The sequence below is a fragment of the Bombus terrestris genome, chromosome 11 (assembly GCF_910591885.1).
Source record: "Bombus terrestris chromosome 11, iyBomTerr1.2, whole genome shotgun sequence".
In the NCBI taxonomy this organism is placed as follows: domain Eukaryota; kingdom Metazoa; phylum Arthropoda; class Insecta; order Hymenoptera; family Apidae; genus Bombus; species Bombus terrestris.
The window spans coordinates 18,288,123-18,300,178 of NC_063279.1; the positions used below are offsets into that span (position 1 = coordinate 18,288,123).

A 12,056-nucleotide genomic window follows, 5' to 3' on the forward strand; every position below is an offset into this window, starting at 1 on the left:
ATTATAAATTGTATTTATTGATTATAAATTGATTATGAATTGTATAATTAAGATAGTAAATAAATAATTAAGATTAATTATTTTTACTTTGATGACACTTTGAATGATGAAGTTCGTTTAAATATACATTTTCAATTTTTTAATATGTGTAATTTCGTATATTTTTAGTTTTTGATAAAAATAAATACATTTATATATCATTTTTATGTTCATAAAAAATTTTTTATTTTCTTACAAAGTATATTAACATCAAAAATTAATTTTTGTACAAATTACTAGAAATTAAATGAATGAAACGAATTTTGTCATTATTACTGAAAAGAATGGTCTTCTTCTGGACTCAATGAACATTCAACATTTTGTTGTGTAACAAAAACGTTCTGTGTTTTTGCTGTTATGTTCCCCTGTTGCAAATAATTTTCACAATTAATAATCCAATTAATTATATTTTATGATTTTTACCGCAATATGTTATACACACCTGAGTTACTGTAGTAGTACCATGACTACTACTGGACATACAAACAACTACCAATTTCGGTGCATTACTTTGTATATGTGCTTTTTGTTGGGTGACATTGGTTTGGCTTAGTTTAACTTGCTGTTGTTGCGATTGTTGTTGTTGCTGCTGCTGAGGTTGTTGTTGAATCGCATTAGTATTAATATTTGTAGTGGTTGGTGTTTGAGATCGAGACTGCAAAATAACAAATTTTTGTCCTCCAGCTGTAGTTGTTCCACCAGCAGTTCTACTTGTTCCAAGCATAATTGTACGTCCAGTTTGTTGCCCGGGACTAGAGCTTGTCACTAAATAAAAAATGAAGATATCTGAAGTAAAAATACTCGTCTAACTTCATGTTAGTAGAAACGGTATTACCAGCTTGTACAATGGTTTTTCCAGTACATGTTGGACCTTGTTGACTTGTTGTTAAAGCTGTAGTTGTGGATGCAGTTGTTGTTAATGTTGCTGGTTGTGTACGAGCTTTTGCAACGGCTGCGCACAATGCAGGACCTATATAACCATAATCCTGTTTGTAATCTTCTACATAATCTGGAGGAGATCGTATAGTCTTTAAAACGGGAGCTACCGATTTCTGTAAATTCCATTGCGTATTTTTCTGTTAGGCTTTATATAGTATAATAATATATTAGCAAAAAATACATATTAATATTAGGAAAAATACATATTAATACAATAAAATGTATACTAATAAGAAATTATATTCACCACTAATAGGGTCTTTATATGACCTGCTCCATTTTTATCTACACTTGATAGACCTGGTCCTTCAATACATGATTCAATACGTTCTGAAACAGATTTAATTTTAGGAATAACTAATGCCTTAATTACTTCTGGACCTAACTCACAGAGTCCTTCAATTGCACCATAAAGTGACGCTAGCGGAGTCTGAAAAATTTGTTGTCATTGTTATTATTATTATTACCATTATCACTATTATAATTATTATTTCTGTGCTTCTATTCCTGCTACTATTGCTTTAGTATACGGTAGTCTTATAATTATACCTGGCTATTTTTTGCTAAAGCCTGACTAAACATTCTAGTTACTCTAGTTTGTACATTATTGGTAGAAGTATTAAAATTTTTGCAAATTTGAGCCATAAGGCGTGATGCAAAATCGCGAAGTGCCCAATGATTATCCACTTCTGGTCTCATACATAATTGGCGTGAAACTATACATGTTGCGATAGATGGTATTAATTCATGTAACTATAAAATATAAAATTAATGAGTATTAATGAACACGTGCATGTATACGCACACTCTCCCCTTTCCTTTTATATATTAATTAATACATACATATTTTTCCAAATAAAGGCTGGGATTGTCCAAGAGAGCTTTAACCATTCTCATTAGATAAATTAGAAGAGCAAGGTGGTTTTGTACTACATTAACACGTACACCTTCTGCAATAAAAGTGCACATCCGAGCTAACATTTCATGTAAACCTGGGTCAGCTGAGAGGGACTGCAGTGCTTCTGCTCTGCGTGCTTCATCAGATCCAACACATGCTTCAGTAATTTCTTTATAATATAATTGCTGTTCAACGCTCAATTCATGAGTGGCTAATTGTTTGACATGAACTGTTTCCACATTACGTAATTTCTGACTTTTACCACCACCACCTGGTTTCCCAACACCAATGTTCTGACTTTTGTTTGTAAGTTTACTTGTTGGATCAACACTTTCTAGCTTTTGAACATCTATTGTATTATTGATTAATTAATAGATATTACTTTTATTTAACATAATATTGCAAAAAAGAAAGTTTTATGCTATCAAATTAATACCTTTAGAAACAGGAGGTGGATTTTCTGGTATTGTAGGCTGAACACCATCTATGCAAAGCCAATGAGCACGTAGTGTAATTTCTAAAGGTAATTTAGGCCATGTTTGTCCACCAGATATTGACACCACTTCATTGAGGTCAATCTCTTTCTCCTCTACAAAATGTAATTCACGACCTCCACCAGAAGCAAAGCGAAATGGTATATGATCCTTGGCAAAAAACCCATACGTGGGTTCAATATTTTTTATCTTCAAAGCATGATCTATATCATGTGTTGTCATTCGTTGACGTTTGCCATGTCTCATAAATTTAGCAGCATCCTTTACCAACATTAGTAATCTCAATTATACAACTTTAATGTAAGAAATACTTATATATAAGGAATAGGAATTATTTATAATTGGATTATAATTTGGAGATATACAAACCTGTATGATTTCTTTAAGTCTATAACTTACATCCTCCGCAAGATCTTTTGCAGCTTCATCTGGGAAATTACCAACACCTATACTTTCTGCAATTACCTTTATTGATTCTTGCGACAAGGTAGTTCCATAAATCGAGTCGCTTTCATTCATCTTTAAAGTATCTTGGTTATTATATTCCATATGAGATGAATAAAAAGTTATTCCTTAAAAATATATGATTGACAATGTAAACACTGCTTACTGTAAAAATATTATAAATAGATAACACACTTTTTGGCACAACTTATAATTTTCAATCAACCATACAATATAATAAACTCTTTTGTTATTATAACTATAATCTTTTGCATTTTAGATTTAGTCTCTCATATCAGATATTAATATTTACAGTGTTTAATGGTTCTGTAAACGTTTACCCCAAATAAAACTTACGCCACTACATTTGCTTAGTAATTTCTGACGTAGTAGAGTACTGCTTTATTCCAACAAAGCTATTGGTTAAGCCACATTTTGTGACTTCAATAAGCTACTTATTATTTATTCACTTGTATAATAGCAATCTGTATAAATATATATACATATTATAGAAGTATAGAATTTTATACTTTGTTTATGATTATAAGAAATTCTATCTCTATTTGTAATTACATAGTAGCAGATAGTAACATTTCATTTTAGTTACTATCGCTATCAGTCACACCTACCAACGTTATAAGTTTTAATCTTATATTGGTTTAATAAAATATTGTGAAAGAATTGTTAAAAATAAGAAAGGGAACAATGTCGTGATTTAAAACCCGCCCTATAATTTGATGCTCTTTTATGATTCTTTATACCAATTTATACTCATTTAATTTTGTAAATTATATACACTAATATGTAAAAAAATTCATTTGACAAAATTTGCTATTATACATTTTTCTGTCATGAAATTTGAGGAATCTATTTTTATCGTACTTTCAACATTAGCGATGTAGCAAAAAATAAAATTATGCTACTAGTAATGGTCGAAATTAAAAACTGGATATGATTCTGAAATTACAGTATCAGTTATAGAGTATCACACTGACTCACACTGACATGATATGTACTATGTACACTATCTTTGTTTATATGAAAGACGGCTAGAAATTTTTCTTTTGTTTTTTGTTTGTTTAGTTATAAACATGTGTATATAGTCCGAAAATTTTAGACAACTTTTAGTATATCATTACAAGATCTAAATGAAATCAATTTAATATAGATTTTATGACAATTCTTCCTTTAATATATTTAAACACTCTTTGTTATAAAATTAAAAAAATATACAGTGTTTGATTGATAAGCAGTGATAAAAATTGAAATTTAAATACATTATAATTTCATCGAATTACATTAATAGTATCTTTACATCATATTAAAAACATAAATATGAATATAAGTATGTATTATGATTTGAAGAATTGGTCAATATTTAGTTTATTAGAACCGAAATTTATATCGAATGTCCGTATGGCTATTGTATATGGTAATATTTATTTTTTGTATCAATTTTTTTGTATAATATTGTATTTGTATAATATAATATGTATGGCAAAAAAAGATTTTGTCCATTATTTTTGCTAAGACAGGTAAGGCAGCTAATGAAACCTTAATTGTAACAAAGGATGATATGGTGTATGGTATAGGAAACAATACCTATGGATGTCTTGGAACAGGTGATACTCATAGCACTATTTACCCAAAGAAAATTGAGGCACTGTGTGGTAAAAGCGTAAAAACTTTTGCATATGGCAAAGGTCCACATGTCTTGGCTCTCACTGAGGAAGGAAAGGTGTTTGAAAAGATAATTTTATTATGTCATTAATATGTAGTATAACATTACATTATTTAATTTAATAATATAATTTATGTAAAAGGTATATTCATGGGGTTATAATGATTATTGCGAATTAGGAAACAGATCTACCAACGAAGGTCTAACTCCAACACTTATACCATCAGCATTGAATAATGAATTTGTTGTTGATATAGCCTGCGGAGGTCATCATTCTCTTGCACTAACAAATAAAGGAGAGGTAAGATGAAAATATTTAATCAGAGCAAATCAAATGAAAAATTGATACATCTATTTTAGGTATATGCATGGGGTCACAATGTATCTGGACAAGTAGGTTGTGGTACTATCCTTAGTACAGTTCAACCTATACCAAAATTGCTGCATATTGTATTAAATGGCAAGAAAGTTGTTCACATTAGTTGTGGAGACTCATCCAGCGTAGCGGTTACGGATAATGGAGAAGTTTATAGTTGGGGTCATAATGGTGTTGGTCAACTAGGAATTGGAAATTGTACTAGTCAAGCAGAACCGCAAAAAGTAGCCACATTTGCAAAAATAGTAATAGGTAATATTGATCGTTTTTGTGAATATATGAATATTAAAACATTGTTAATTATGTGTATTTGAATACATAGAAAAAGTAGTTTGCGGTTACATGCATACTTTAGCATTGAGTGATGAAGGTGATCTTTATGTTTGGGGAGCTAACAGTTATGGACAACTAGGTCTTAATACAGACTCAAATGTTTGGATACCAACAAAGGTAAAAATTTATTTTGTGTATGTACTGTTAAGTTGAAACTAATGAATATTTCTGTAGCTGCAAGTACCCGAAATGGGAAGAATATTAGACATAGCAACTTCACATTATCATCACATAAGTCTAGCTATGAGTGAAGGCAATCGGATATTTATGTGGGGTCAGTGTCTTGGTCAGAGTATTAAAGTTCCAACACTCACTCCACTAAAATGTTTGTATGATGCTCTTGCATATTATGCGTTTCCACCCGTCATGCATCAGCCACTTAATTTTCACAGTGATGAAGAAGCAAATATAGCAAATAGTCTAAAAAATGCCTTTGATGATCCAGTATGTATTTTTTTATAAACAATAACATGTTTGCTGATTTTATCATATTTTTATGCCGTCTCTTGCTGCATGTTAAAGAACACTAGCGATCTTGTAATTAAAGTACATGGAAAACCCATTCATGTACACAAAGCTGTTTTGAAGATACGCTGCCATTACTTCAGAACAATGTTTCAAGAGCATTGGGTAGAAAATAGTCAAAGGTAAAACAATTTTTCCAACTTGTACATTTATATTTTCACTAATATAATTACGCATTGTAGTATTATAGAGCATGAACAATTTTCCTATGACGTATACAAAACTTTCTTGAAATACTTATATACTAATGAAGTTGAGTTATCACAAGAAAATGCATTAGGTAAATATTTTTTTATTTTTCATAGAAAGAGAGCGTCTAATAATATGTTTTATAAATAATATCTTTTTTTACATAGAACTTTTAGATTTAGCTAATGCTTATTCTGAAAATCAGTTAAAACGACATTGTATACAAATGATAAATAAAAAGATTACGGTTAAAAATGTCGCTTATCTATACAGCATCTCTATTCAGTACAATGCTAAGGTAAATAATATCTCTTACTTATTTTTTTAATATAAAATACAATTAAAATATTTGATATATTACAAATTTATAGGAATTGGAAGAATATTGTTTTAAATTTGCTTTAAATCATATGACTGCAGTAGTACAGACAGAGGATTTTGCGAAACTAGATGAGAGTATAATGAGAACTTTCATAGTTAAAGCTGCTCAAGTGGGTATTTTTAAAACTTAGTTCGAAGTGTTTATCACACAAAGGAAACAATACTATATAAATAATTCGTATTGTTATGCTTCAAGATTAAGCAGATATTACTTCCAAATATTCATATCTTTTAGAGTTAATATTTTTAATAATATGTAAATTTTGTATAAATGTGTATAGTTTCTTAATTGCCGAACATTTGTTTTGCATTACTACATTTTTAGAATTGGGACAAATTATTTATGATAAGCATAAGAATTTACTTTGTATTTTAAGATTTGAATAAAATTCACGATATGACATCTTTTATAATTGTTCTTTTGTAATTTACTTCTTCATCTTTTTTATCCTATTAAGAATTTATTAAAGATTCTATTAAGATGTGAAAATGAATAAACTATCATTAGAATAATGAACCTTGCTGGTACTAGTTACTTTATTATAATTTATTTTTAAATCTTTAAGATAAATTATCTTCCATAGCTATAGTTAAATCAAAGATTTTTCTAATTGAACTGAATTTAGGACGGATTAAGGAACCATTCTTGAGGAGTGGGGAGGGGAGTATGAAAGTGCATACATATATATATATAAGTTTGTCGTATATAAATTAAAAAAAAATTGTATATAAATTTTTTAATCTTCTTTTATAAGATTTAAAATTTGTTTGTGACTTGTATTTTAATATTTCTATTTGATACTATAATCTAAATAATTAAGTTCTCATTAATTATGTAGCTATCAAGTTTTTTAGAATGTGACATAACATTTTTATATTTTATTACTCTTCATCGTGGTGATTGCTTCTATCAGTGGAGGGGTCTTATTTATATGTCAAATTATATAGGTAAATTCGTGTCAGGAAGACTTTTCCGGAACAGTGCAGGGTAAAATCGTAATAACCCTAAACAATGACGGATCGAGAGGAGGGATGATAGGGATTATGGTGAATATTCGAATTCACTAGTAGACGGTCAATAGCAGTAATCACATTTTGTTTACGATTAGTGCTTCGTCTCATTGAATAGACTATACAATAGTGTTTAGTGATATTGTTTACAAATTTATTCAACAAGATTGACAAACTATTGAAATATAAAGTGTGAATACACATGTTAGTAAAAGAGTTTATTTATCATTGTTAATATCAGTTAATATTTACCATATTATACTTTATATCGATTGTTTCTATTTCAGAATTATTCGTAGTGCAGAATTTAAAGAAGAGTATACTACATTTAATTCATAAAAAAGAATGAGAAAAAATTGTAGTACTCATAAATGATTCAGTAAAGAAATGCCTAATGAAAGTTAGAAGATTAAACACTGGAACTACTAAATAAAATTCAAATTATATTGCAATTATTATTAAAATTATATTGAAATCAGTTTGTTTTTAGAAATTTAGGATATATATATATACATACATACATACACACACACACACACATATATATATATATATATATATATATATAAAGATGTTTCTTTGGGATTTGAAGAATTGGCCAATTTTTAGTTTCTTAGACTCAAATTATGTTTCAAAAATTCATATGGCACTTGTATATGGTAAAATGTCTATTATTTCCACCTTTATTTTTATTCTTGTTACATATTTTATATCTTATTATTACGTATAACAATATACGTATATGAATTTATGAAATATTATGCTTCATTAAACAGGTGATTTAGGTAATGAAGCTTTAATTATAACAAGGGATAAAATAGTATATGCTCTAGGAAGTAACACTTCTGGTTGTCTTGGAACTGGGGATGCTTGTAATACTTTTTATCCAAAGAAAGTCGAAGCATTATGTGGTAAGAATATAAAAACTTTTGCATATGGTAAAGGTCCACATGTCTTGGCTCTTACTGAGGAAGGAAAGGTATTTGGAATTTAAGGCTTTATTACGATATTAATAAACAGTTTAATGTTGTATTATTTAATAACATGATTTTTATGAAAGGTATACTCATGGGGACATAACAGTCACGGTGAACTAGGAAACTGTTCTACCAATCATATGATTCCAATGCCTGTAACAAAAAATTTAAATGATGAATTCATTGTCGATATAGCTTGCGGGAGTCATCACTCTCTTGCATTGACGAACGAAGGAAAGGTTAGATAGAAACTTAAAGTTTTTTTTAATAATGATCAAAGATTATATATACATATATATATATATATTTAGGTGTATGCATGGGGTGAAAATACATGTGGCCAAGTAGGTAAAAGTGTTAACATAAATGAAAATACACCTATGAAAGTAAATTCCACATTAGCTGGCAAAACAGTCATTTGTATTAGCTGTGGCCAGTCATCGAGCATGACAGTTACAGATACTGGAAAAGTTTATGGTTGGGGTTGTAACGACGTTGGTCAGTTAGGAATTGGAAACTATGTTAATCAAGTGGACCCCTGTGAAGTCACAATGCTTGTTGATGTTGTAATTAGTAATATCATCTTTGTTTACAGTATATCTAAGCTGAACATTTTTTGAATACTAATAATATGTTTTTGCATTGATAGAAAAAATAGTTTGCGGTTATGCACATGTTTTGGCATTGAGTAACAAAGGAGCATTATATGTATGGGGTGGAAATAATTATGGACAGTTAGGGCTTGGCATGAAGATGAATATGTGTAATCCAGTACAGGTAAAGTGTAATATGATTATATTAATGAATGAAAATTAATAAAAGTTTCTTCAGTTGAAACAAGAAATGATGGGAAGAGTATTGGATGTAGCAACTTCACATTACAATCACATAAGCATAGCTATGGCAGAAGGTAATCGGATATTTATGTGGGGCGAGTGTATGGGACAAAGTATCACATTTCCGGTACTCACTACTTCAGGATCCTTACATGACGTTTTCGCGCGTTATGCATCACCTAGCGTTATGCATCAACCACTTGTTCTTCATGACGAAGAACCAGACGTGAGTTTAATAGATTGTTTCAGAGAAGCATTTAACGATCAGGTATGTATTTATACAGTAAAGAAATATCATTTCTGACATTGTTATTTTCTTGAAACTATTCTCTTTGTCATTTGTAGACTACGAGTGATCTCGCGATACAAGTACGAAAAAAATTTATTTATGTGCACAAAGCTATTTTAGTAATACGTTCTCAATACTTCCGAACGATGCTTCAAGAAACATTGGCCACAAATAATCAGAGGTAGGTTTGCCGCTTTAACGAGTATCTAGATTCCTTAAATGTTACAATCATTTGTTGTAGTGTTATAAAACAACAAAAATTTTCTTACGATGTATACAAAGCTTTTTTAAAGTATTTGTACACTGACGAAATCGATTTAGCTCTGGAAAGTATGCTAGGTATGTATTTCATTATTTTTTCCCTGAGACTTTATAATGTGGTTTGAAAATTATTTCTGATTTTTGTGGATAAGAACTTTTGAAACTAGCGGTTGCTTATTCGGAAAATCAACTGAAAAAACGCTGCATACAAATAATAAGGAGAGGAATTACAGTTGAAAACGCTGCTTTTTGCTACAGTATAGCTATTGAGTACAATGCCAAGGTAAATAAAATGTGGTTTTATTTAAACAAAGTCAGTGTCATTAATTTTAATATAATTCTAGGAATCGGAGGAATACTGTTTCAAATTTGCGCTAAATCACATGACTGCCGTAGTACAAACAGCGAGTTTTGCTAAATTAGATGAAAATACGATGAAAACTTTCATAATTAAAGCTGCTCAAGCTGGTGCTTTTAAAACATAGTTCGTAATATATTATATTATTGTATAATAAATATTATACAACGTTTAACAGTTTCGTGCTGTTAAATACTGTACCTAATACACATTACTTGCGATGATAAGGTGATTGCAACATGGGATTTCATTCAGATTTTTCATTGTAATATATTATTTGTACATAGAATCTGAAATAAACGTTTATTATTTAAGTCAATTTACCCGTCAATGAATCTGTTTATTAACGAATTATTTATTTGTTTATTAACGAACAATTAACGAAGGATAGAAAATAGTAAAATTTTATAGTAAAGTTAAAAAGCGACATACTTTGATGTTTAAAATACATCATCAGTTTTTTGATAAAAGGATATATGGCCAATAAAATTTAATTGACTATCATTCGCACATTATTTTTATTAAGATATTCTTAATATATACAAGCAGTAAATTTTTATTGTTCGTATAATATGTACGTAACTATTGAATAATAACAATGATGATAATGATAATAATGACGACGATGATGGTGATGATAATGATAATAATAATAATAATAATAATGATGATGATGATGATGATGATGATGATGATGATGATGATGATGTTGATGATGATGCTGTTGTTGCCGTTGCTGATGATGATGATGAGAATGACGACGGCGATGATAATGATGATGATAATAATAATAATAATAATAATAACAACAACGACAATTAACAACTAATGACCAGTAATCAATAATAGTATTTAATAAATAATCAATGTAATAAATAATCAATAATCAATAATAGTATTTAATGAATAATCATTATGTTTTATATTTATATATTTATACGTATAGATTATACTAGGTAGTCGGTTTGCCGTATGGTAAATTGTTAGATGTTTTTAGTTTGCACTATCTTTGCGCGTGCGATGTCCGATGCATTTTTCGATTCGACATCGATTTCTATATTTACGAAATGCTATCGAAAATATTGTCATCAATTTGATATTAATTCCGATCAATGAAGGTTTAAAGCTAGTTTATTGTAAACGTAATGCTTTCGAAATCGAAATTTATGAAAGTTTCGTCGATCAGAGAAAATCCATTTGCGTCTAAAATTGTTGTTAATTTGGATCGAATCAAAGAATTTCGTTGGTAAAATCAAAAGGAAACAAACGATCCGGGGAATATGCATCGGACAAGTAACCGGGAATATGCATCGGACAAACGCGACTCTTTGTTGGCCGATTGCGTTAATGATCGTAATCCAATACAACGATTAACGAGAAAGTACGACGATGCAACTCGAAAATGTCGTATTGAATTTGATCAACTATTCGGCTATGATAATTACTTAGTTTCTGTTTTTTTTTTTTTTTGTAATTAATTAGAGCGTATTTAGGCCTGCGGGCTACTTTTTCAGCGACTCGCTGTGAATCCCATTGACAGAAGTAAGATTTCTTTCGATTCGATAAAGGAAGAAAGATAAAACAAGGTTTTTTCCGCTAAAATAGTCTCTCCGTTGTTTTCCTCGATATCCGTCGGTCCTCCTCTTCCCCTCTTTGATTCGTATAAAAACATCAGTATCTATGGTTTTCTTCGCTTCTTTTCTAAATTACGTTACAATATCGTACAGTGTACAGTGTATAGCATATCTAGAAACGCGCGAATTCTTTCTCTATATTTGACTTGTGTACACGTAAATATTTTCCTGTTCCAATCGCCTCTAACAATAAGTAATTTCTTGCACCGACACGATTAACATATTTTTTTAGCCAGCTATATACACGTACTTGGGCTGTATGATATTTACATAAATTTATTATCGTTGAGAATTATTCTTCGCATTTTGCGCTCATGTTGATCTCGAGCAACGAATCGTCATTTTAGAATACGGAGGACCGGCGGCGCGTGTTTTGCGATTACTATACATT

At 29.8% G+C, this 12,056-nt stretch overlaps 3 protein-coding genes across 8 annotated transcripts; 2 read left to right on the forward strand and 1 right to left on the reverse strand.

Moving 5' to 3' along the window:
• Positions 1-197: 197 nt before the first annotated feature.
• LOC100643662 (transcription initiation factor TFIID subunit 6) lies at positions 198-3,391 on the reverse strand. Of its 2 annotated transcripts, none has more exons than XM_012314379.3 (9): positions 3,172-3,391; positions 2,740-2,942; positions 2,313-2,631; positions 1,822-2,225; positions 1,528-1,731; positions 1,226-1,408; positions 875-1,091; positions 482-804; positions 198-404 (listed from the first exon to the last, which is right to left on the reverse strand). In XM_012314379.3, the coding sequence occupies exons 2-9, from the start codon at positions 2,917-2,919 to the stop codon at positions 312-314; spliced, it is 1,923 nt and encodes a 640-aa protein (XP_012169769.1). In that variant the 5' UTR covers positions 2,920-2,942; positions 3,172-3,391; the 3' UTR covers positions 198-311. The 2 variants fall into 2 exon arrangements, with proteins under 2 accessions (XP_012169769.1, XP_012169768.1); XM_012314378.3 differs by lacking the exon at positions 3,172-3,391 and adding an exon at positions 3,010-3,165.
• Positions 3,392-3,501: 110 nt separating this feature from the next.
• On the forward strand, positions 3,502-6,712 carry LOC100643778 (RCC1 and BTB domain-containing protein 1). Of its 3 annotated transcripts, none has more exons than XM_048410315.1 (10): positions 3,504-4,246; positions 4,346-4,552; positions 4,638-4,796; positions 4,856-5,123; positions 5,194-5,321; positions 5,379-5,648; positions 5,727-5,851; positions 5,912-6,009; positions 6,086-6,216; positions 6,290-6,712. In XM_048410315.1, the coding sequence occupies exons 1-10, from the start codon at positions 4,223-4,225 to the stop codon at positions 6,428-6,430; spliced, it is 1,551 nt and encodes a 516-aa protein (XP_048266272.1). In that variant the 5' UTR covers positions 3,504-4,222; the 3' UTR covers positions 6,431-6,712. The 3 variants fall into 3 exon arrangements, with proteins under 3 accessions (XP_048266273.1, XP_048266272.1, XP_048266271.1); XM_048410314.1 differs by having other exon boundaries at positions 4,350-4,552; XM_048410316.1 differs by lacking the exon at positions 5,379-5,648 and having other exon boundaries at positions 3,502-4,246; positions 4,350-4,552.
• A 636-nt stretch (positions 6,713-7,348) lies between these two features.
• On the forward strand, positions 7,349-10,350 carry LOC125384653 (RCC1 and BTB domain-containing protein 1-like). Of its 3 annotated transcripts, XM_048410318.1 has the most exons (12): positions 7,349-7,514; positions 7,598-7,969; positions 8,087-8,289; positions 8,371-8,526; positions 8,599-8,860; positions 8,937-9,064; positions 9,119-9,197; positions 9,267-9,391; positions 9,469-9,593; positions 9,654-9,751; positions 9,826-9,956; positions 10,018-10,350. In XM_048410318.1, the coding sequence occupies exons 2-12, from the start codon at positions 7,882-7,884 to the stop codon at positions 10,156-10,158; spliced, it is 1,536 nt and encodes a 511-aa protein (XP_048266275.1). In that variant the 5' UTR covers positions 7,349-7,514; positions 7,598-7,881; the 3' UTR covers positions 10,159-10,350. The 3 variants fall into 3 exon arrangements, with proteins under 3 accessions (XP_048266275.1, XP_048266274.1, XP_048266276.1); XM_048410317.1 differs by having other exon boundaries at positions 7,350-7,514; positions 9,119-9,391; XM_048410319.1 differs by having other exon boundaries at positions 7,350-7,514; positions 7,598-7,710; positions 9,119-9,391.
• The last annotated feature ends 1,706 nt before the right edge of the window (positions 10,351-12,056 follow it).

Coding starts and splice junctions, on each gene's coding strand:
- LOC100643778 (XM_048410314.1), top strand. CDS start 4,150: ATGAATATAAGTATGTATTATGATTTGAAGAATTGGTCAATATTTAGT. Junction 5,322..5,378: donor ATGTTTGGATACCAACAAAG/GTAAAAATTTAT, acceptor ATATTTCTGTAG/CTGCAAGTACCCGAAATGGG. Junction 5,852..5,911: donor TGGGTAGAAAATAGTCAAAG/GTAAAACAATTT, acceptor TACGCATTGTAG/TATTATAGAGCATGAACAAT.
- LOC100643662 (XM_012314379.3), bottom strand. CDS start 2,919: ATGGAATATAATAACCAAGATACTTTAAAGATGAATGAAAGCGACTCG. Junction 2,632..2,739: donor GACTTAAAGAAATCATACAG/GTTTGTATATCT, acceptor ATGTTGGTAAAG/GATGCTGCTAAATTTATGAG. Junction 1,092..1,225: donor ATATAAAGACCCTATTAGTG/GTGAATATAATT, acceptor TGGAATTTACAG/AAATCGGTAGCTCCCGTTTT.
- LOC125384653 (XM_048410317.1), top strand. CDS start 7,882: ATGTTTCTTTGGGATTTGAAGAATTGGCCAATTTTTAGTTTCTTAGAC. Junction 9,594..9,653: donor TTGGCCACAAATAATCAGAG/GTAGGTTTGCCG, acceptor CATTTGTTGTAG/TGTTATAAAACAACAAAAAT. Junction 9,752..9,825: donor AGCTCTGGAAAGTATGCTAG/GTATGTATTTCA, acceptor TTTGTGGATAAG/AACTTTTGAAACTAGCGGTT.